We start from the raw sequence: 7,660 nt of genomic DNA on the forward strand, positions 1-7,660 counted from the left end.
AGCCCCTGAGGAGTTTGTATATAACAAATGTTTGTACTTTTCATCTCTTCACCCTGTGGTTGATTTTCTTTTAGTTTTTTTCGTTTAGTTTTTTTTCTTTTTTTTTTTTCATAAAATGCACATCTGTAAAAAAAAAAAAAGCTAGCTCCCCCTGCGCAGCACAAATTTGCACCTCATAAACACTAGCGTTCATTTGTTTACTAACATTCCTCTATCTTTTTACACGGTTGGTTACGTGTGTGTGTTGGGAAGCAAACCGGGGGGGGATTACAACACAGCAGGATGCAAATGTGTGCCAGGGACGCAATGCACAGGAGATCAGATTTCAAAATAAGCAGCTGAGAGAAAAACGGGGAGTTGATTTGTGTGTGTGTGTTTACTTGTCATCCGATACACTGTTATGTTCACTTCTGGTGTGACTTAGAGGAGGTTGTGTGTACTTGAAGATGAGTTTTTTGGAGTCCTGTGTGTGTGTGTGTGTGTGTGTGTGTATGTGGGCATAGGATTTCAACCTACAGTCAAAAGCGAGCGTCATAACAATCTATGCTGGTACTTCCCCTGCTTGTTAGCACATGACCAGCATCCCTGGATGTTTATCTGAAACACCTTCGCCGAAGCCGGGCTCCAGGTCTGCCTCTTCTCTGAAATCAGTTGGGCCTATAATGACCTTCAACCACTGGTCCGAAAGGCACGGTGAGTCGCCTGATTACAATGCCACACCGAGGTGTGATACATCGACTAATATCCTCATCTTGGTTGAGGTTTGGAGATGTTTCTAAAACTGACAAGCTCTACCTGTCAGGTTGCAGTGATTGGAAAATACTAAATGTATTGACCCAAAAACTGGAGCCTGTTGCCTTCATCTGATCCTGAAGCAGCTCTAGAAGGACCTTCTCCAGCTCTGTGCCAGCAGATAAACAGCCAACACTCAAGAGAAGGTAAGAGATTAAGCACCTTCGCATCAGATCCTGTGATGAGAGGCTGACCATTTATTGCAATATTACATATACTACATATTGTTATATCGATCAACTGTGTTCTACTTGGAACCGGAGAATAACACAGCACCCTCGACTGACCGTGCACAATCTGTGTGTGTGTGTGTGTGTGTGTGTGTGAGAGAGAGAGAGAGAGAAAGAGAGAGAGAGAGAGAGCGAACTGGAAAAGTAGGACAGCATGTAAGCTATTTATATGTGGTTGTGCACGGGTGCGTGTATGTGTGCACGCAAGTTAAACAACCTGTTATTTTTCTGATATTTTTCAAAATGTGACAAATTCTCCTCACAGGCTCAGTGACCAATCATCTGCTTAAAAATAGAGTCACCTCTTGTATTTCATATAGTCGTCATTTTCACAGCGTGAACTTAAACGTCTCGGTCAGGCATAGCTTACCAGCTGGTGCTGTGTGTTAAAATGCTGACAAAAATAAAAAACATAATTTATGCTACAAAATATATTTACAGGCCTTCACTGAAATCCCTGTAGATCACATGACCACAAAGAGACATACAACCGTCCACTCTTTCATGTCTAGGCAATTTCGGATTTCCAGTGAACCTCCAGCATGTTTTTGGTCTTTGGACTTTATTTCTCTCCGCATGGGGTCCATGGTTACCATGGTTATCGTAAATATCCTGTTCACAGCGGTTACACCTGTGGCTGTACACTGTATTTGCCACAGCTGCTGATGTGGTGTGTTGATAGGTAGAAGGACGCGCTAAGACACACACATGTACACACAGGCACAGAGATGTTGGCAGGAAATGATTTTATTGGAAAAGTGTTTTAAATATTGGCTGAAAGTCTTTTGGCAAACAGACAAACATCGATGGAAGGCTCAAATAATACAAAATGTAGCACAGCAATTCTCAAAAGGCATTTTGTTCTGCTCAAGATAAGTCTCGACTTCACGTGGGTTTCGTTGTTTCAAAGGAAAAACCAAACCGAAACAGGTGTTTGACGGCAGGGTCGAGGGTTCCAGTTCGTGAATGCCACCGAACTTAAACCTCGGTTTTGGATAGTAAACGGTCATAAATGATGAATAATGCATATGTAAACCAAAAAATAATAAAACAGGCAGACGTGGAAGGCTGTTTAACCCTCTGGTGTCAAACAAAAAAACATAACAAGGATGATGGGACAAAATAAAATACTGGATTAGGTATTGCAACACTATGAGGTCCCCGAAACCTGGATTCGGATCTTCTCGCCCCCGCTGCCTCCTTCATAGCTAGTGTTTCCTGTTCTTCGGCTCGCAAAATAAATTAGTGCCTTTTGCTCTTCCGTGAGCGCTCAGGCCAAACTGCATTTTAATCGACGACGCACAATTCACCACTTTTTTGGCCCAAGAATTCTCGAAATCTCTAAAACATTCAAGCGCGAGAACATTCAGTCTGAGTGTATACTTTCAGATGGCTCGCATACTTTGCAGCCTTCAAGACTGACCAGAAAGAATCTACAAAAAATCTAAATGATTGGGGTTGATATATTGTACATGAACCATCCGCCAATTTCACTTCTTAAGACAGAGTGCAGATTAAAGTGAAGTAGCCCTTGCGCGCGCACACGCACACACACACACACACACACACACACACACACACACACACACACACACACACACACACACACACACACACACACACACACACACACACACACACACATACACAAAATCCCTGGCAGGTCAATAGGTCAATATGCTCCACAGGTCTTAGATGATGCACTCCACACCTGCTGTTAAACACACACGTGGAAAGCAAACTGAGTGTTAACAAAACAATCTGTAATACAAGTGCGACATTTGGCATTTGCGTTTCCTCCCTGGCCGATCGGACGAAGCGTGCGTCTTCATTCAAAGGTGTCTAACGGCAAACTTCTCCACCTCAGGGTACCTTCATTGCATTCCCTAATTCCTCCGAGTTACAGTATGCCTTCCAACAGCCCCCCTCCTGCGCCCCCACTTAGGACCCCGCCTCCTGCTCCTGACCCAGGGCCTCCAGCAGGAGCCCCATGGGCGTCCTCTTCAGGCCAATGCTCTCCAGTTTGTTCTCCAGCTTGTTCTTCAGGCTGCGGAGTCTGACGGAGGCGTGCATGAAGACCACTGCGGAAGAGACGGCGGGAGCAGAACGTCAGCAAGGTTTTGCTACCAGGACCTTTATTGTAAAAATACTGAGAAATAGACATAAAAATACTTAGAAATAGACATTAACTGTTAAAAATTTGTGAGGGAAAGTGACTTCCGGCACACTGTAGTGACATTTTGAGCTTACAAACAACTGATATTATGCAAAGATGATAGAAGTTAATATTAATTTGGAACAACTTTTTCTTGCTGTTGTATGTTGTTTACAATTTAACTACAATTAGTATGACATCATGAAATTTAAAGGGTTAGCACAAAGCCATGTAAAGGATGTCCAACATCTAGCTTTGTGGATGTGGTTTCATAGTAGAAATTCCTTCAGTATATATATTCAATTTTTCTCACCAATTCCATCACCAAAAATCCCATGTTTTTTTCCAATCTGTGGATGCAGCTGAGAATGACGTTACAGGGTTTTAACAAAAACGTGTCTGCCACAATTGAAATGTCCCATTCAATTCCTGATTGAAATTATTCCACAGCCGCACTCGTCTCCTGACAGCTAACCCAGGTTGGCATGGCAACATGTAGATTCCTGGGGACCCCTGCAGTCTTCCTTTCCTATTAAAACACCCTTATTGACATAAATAAACAGCAAGTTTAGGAACCGTAATCATTAAAAATTTAAAAAAGTACAAATCTGACATGCCTGGCGTTCAAAAGGTCAACGGTGCAACATAGCTAATATACTGTAATTACCATGTAAAAATCCTTACACCCATAATCAGTGCTCCACACAGGACTCAGTGAGACGAAGAATCCATCTCAACAGTGCTGACCCTTCATACGCTCATAATGTATTCACTCAAATATTCACTCATTTCTATTCCTTCAGTATTTTTAGGCTGTCTAGTTCAGACTCGGAATATTTTCCGACCAACGAACGTTAAAGAAAATCACTAGTGTTTTACAGGAATCTGGTCGGTGTGTGTTAGTCGCCCCTGTAGCCACTTCCTACTTCACACTGCAGTTTTTATAAACATGTCAGGGTTGGTTTGTTTGGATGTTTTTCCTTTTAAAATTTGATTTATTCAACCTGTGGGTCAATTTACTGTGTGCCCCTTTGTGAAGCTCTGTGTTTTAAAATGACCCAGAGTTTATCGTGGCCATGACGGAACACGCTACACCACGCCTTGGTGTCTTTGGCCTGACGACCTTTGACCCGGAGGCTCTTCATGCCAGTGTGACGTCAGACCCCCTGCTGAGGAGCTCAGACTGCACGTGAGAACTGCACCGTTTCACTTCTTGCGCCACAAAGCAGGTATTACAACACTCAAAAGGCTAGCTTGAGTTTGTTTGGTAACATTTGACTCTGCACCAAAAAGACCTCTTAGGCTAGTTGATGTTAAATTTGATTGGGATTGTTGATTAATTATTAATCAGAGGTACAAATTTAAAAGTTAGCCAGACAATTTAGCAACCTTTGTGGCGCGTAAAGCATCAGTGTCCATTAAGAGGCATGAAAACAACAGGCACAGGAACCGGACACCAGGATTGGTGTGTGTGTGTGTGTGTGTGTGTGTGTGTGTGTGTGTGTGTGTGTGTGTGTGTGTGTGTGTGTGAGTGTGTGTGAGTGTGTGTGTGTGTGTGTGTGTGTGTGTGTGTGTGTGTGTGTGCATGCGCATGTCTTACGCAGTAGAGGGAATGCTATGCCAAACAGGAACACAGCTACACATCCCATCAGGGACAGGAGCAAGTAGCTGGTCACAAGGATGCCCAAAACTGAGATCAGTGGGTGGTTTCTACGGAAACGGCGGATGGGAGCCTGGTTCTCGGCAGCCCAGACGTAACCCATGAACAACACGGTGACCAGCATCATCCCCACCAGCAACTGGAAAGGCTGGAAATACCTGAGGGCCAAACAACAGGAGAGAGCAAATATTATGTGTGTGTGTGTGTGTGTGTGTGTGTGTGTGTGTGTGTGTGTGTGTGTGTGTGTATGTGTGTGTGTGTGTGTGCGCACGCGCACATGTCCAACCTTAAGTCGTTTTATCCTCTATACTGAACCTGATGCTGTTGTTTTTGGTGGACACAAATACACCCTAAACAAACACACACACAAAATACAGACACACGGACATATACACTTGACAGTGTGCTCTCATTACTACTGTTGCCTGTGAAGCGTGTTTGTAAACTGATATTTTCCTTACATTCTGGAATTTTACTCTTCATTTTTGGTGGACACAAATCCACCCTAGACACACCTTATTTTCCACCCACGCCTTTATTTGGCTTTGTGTAATTACATATGTATTGCAAAATATTTACACAGACACACACAAACCTCCTCCCACATTATGAATCCCACAATTTATGACATTCAACAAAAGCATGTATGCAAAACAATAGTAATAGAAGCAGGCTGAAAGTCTATCTATATATTTGTGCGTGTGAGTATGTATGTAAATATTTTGCTATAAATATGTTATTACAGTTATAGACATAGGTGAAAAATAAGGAAAAATTATCATTCTAATTTTGACTGAGACGCATGTTCCCGTTGCCATGGTGTTGCAGGGCAACTGGAAACGTAGACCATAATGTTCGCGTTTGGAAAAGAGTGTATTTTTGTGCAGTCGTCATGGCAGCAGCCGGCTCCGCCCTCCTGGTCACACGGCCCTGGAAGGCGCAGGCAGCTGATGGAGGACCAGCTGCGGCTGACAGGACGAGGAAGAAAGAGCCTCCTCTTCATCGAGGAGCTTAAACTCGGACCCCCACCTCACCCAAACGTGGGGGTCCCCACACCCCCCACATCCCACGTCAACCGGAGACTCACCCGGTGAGGAGCAGGAAGCCGAGCACCGACAGGAAGTAGTTGCTCTGGTAGTACAGCAGGTTATTGATGATGCGGTTGTTCCAGCGCTCCAGGTCGCGGACGTCGGGAGCCGCGAAGCGCGCGGAGCTCAGCAGGAAGTCCTGAAGGCTCCGGACGGGCGGAGGCTGCACGCCTGCCATCTTTTCCCCTCCGCCGAGAATGAACTTGCTTTCCCAGGATGCACCGCGGGCGGGGGAAGAGGAGGGAAATAGGAGGAGGAGGGCGCTTGGAGACGTGGCTTGCGTGCGCGTATCCGATCAAGCTCCGTGCCCGTGCAGATCTCACCAACCGCCCGATGAAGCAGGACGTTGGCCTGGTATTGATCTCTGGATACAAGACGACTTCTTCGGCATAATTGCATTGAAATGACTAGGATGATGCCAGGAGTGACCTTTTCCAGGAGTAGTTAAATACTAAATGCAAGCACACACACTCATTCAATACTCACTTCCTCAAATGCACTAACAATAACTTCTCTTATCCATCCCCATTGGCGGGTACTTAACCGCACCAGTGTGATCTGGTGTGGCGCACACCCTCACACAAGCAATTGTTTATGGTTCCCACACAAATAGACCCTCGATTGCCCACGTATGTGAATGAGTGAATGAAATAATGAATAGTTGTGTGTCTATATAATGTGTGAACGGTTGCATGTATCCATATGTGGCCCTGTGACCGACCGGTGACCGGTTCAGGGTGACGCAGCAGCCCCTCGCTGCCTGCGGGATAAGCAGAATAGATAAGAAATGAATGAATGGCTTACCAATGCTCAGCCTAGAACACCGGTGTTATTGCTTCTGGTGGAAAACCAAACCAAATATACATCGTAAAGGTGATTGATCGTAGTTATCTCAGGTTATAGATTCAGGACTTTCTCAGGCGCTGTTGTCCGCTTCACAACATGCTCAAGTTCCCATTGCGTCTCTTCATGGGAGAGGAGAGGAAGAGTCGAATCGGCCACCTGTGGAATGTGCGGATGAGCTTTGTGTAGCGTTTGCCATTTTTGCATGTGAAACGTGTTTACAGAGAGCCGGGAGTTACGATGGTGGTAGGGGATGACGGCCTTTTTCTGAAGAGCTGCTGTTGTCTGAACAGAAACAGGAGAGAAATAAACACTCTTCTCAAATCCATTCTATCTTATCTTGCAGGCAGGCAGCTCCCCGAGCTGCGCTAGTGGATTCAGCACCATGGACAAGACTTGTGTGTGTGTGTGTGTGTAATGTTCCAGTCATTCATTCATTATCTATACTGCTCATCCTGCACTCATGGTCGCGGAGGTGCTGGAGCCTATCCTAGCTGTCACTGGGTGAGCCATCGCAAGGCTCGCCAAGGCACATATAGATTCACTCTTTCATTCACGTCATTAAGATACCGTCAGGTCACCTTAGGGTCTCCAATTAACCTGCCTGTTTTTGGACTGAGGGAGGATTAAATGTCGGAAATGAAATTCCCCGTAGACCCCGTACATATGTACCATTATAACAAGGGAGTAGCATCAGTGCAAGAAATAAATCTCTATAGATAAAAAGATTTGACATTACTCCAATTCATGGTTATATGCTACTGCTCTGTCTGATTGGTGTATTGTAATCATTTATTTTGGGAGAATGCTGAGATATGAAAAGAAAGAGCGATATACTGGAATGCTCAAAACACTTTTATCCCAAATATGAAAAAATGGCCAATATTTGTCT

The 7,660-nt window shown here is 44.6% G+C and overlaps 1 protein-coding gene and 2 long non-coding RNA genes across 3 annotated transcripts; 2 read left to right on the forward strand and 1 right to left on the reverse strand.

Moving 5' to 3' along the window:
* Nucleotides 1-448: 448 nt before the first annotated feature.
* Nucleotides 449-4,406, forward strand: LOC147220916 (uncharacterized). Its single transcript, XR_015107933.1, has 4 exons — nucleotides 449-693; nucleotides 803-938; nucleotides 2,944-3,139; nucleotides 4,240-4,406. It is a non-coding gene; the product is annotated as an uncharacterized LOC147220916 (long non-coding RNA).
* Nucleotides 1,748-6,105, reverse strand: praf2 (PRA1 domain family, member 2). The gene is made up of 3 exons (XM_086170465.1): nucleotides 5,925-6,105; nucleotides 4,778-4,995; nucleotides 1,748-3,103 (listed from the first exon to the last, which is right to left on the reverse strand). The coding sequence occupies exons 1-3, from the start codon at nucleotides 6,101-6,103 to the stop codon at nucleotides 2,964-2,966; spliced, it is 537 nt and encodes a 178-aa protein (XP_086026591.1). The 5' UTR covers nucleotides 6,104-6,105; the 3' UTR covers nucleotides 1,748-2,963.
* LOC147220918 (uncharacterized) lies at nucleotides 5,725-7,512 on the forward strand. The gene is made up of 2 exons (XR_015107934.1): nucleotides 5,725-5,927; nucleotides 6,009-7,512. It is a non-coding gene; the product is annotated as an uncharacterized LOC147220918 (long non-coding RNA).
* The last annotated feature ends 148 nt before the right edge of the window (nucleotides 7,513-7,660 follow it).

Source organism: Fistularia commersonii, chromosome 23, assembly GCF_037954325.1.
Source record: "Fistularia commersonii isolate RoL2024-O1a breed Wild chromosome 23, RoL_Fcom_v1.0, whole genome shotgun sequence".
NCBI classification, from domain to species: domain Eukaryota; kingdom Metazoa; phylum Chordata; class Actinopteri; order Syngnathiformes; family Fistulariidae; genus Fistularia; species Fistularia commersonii.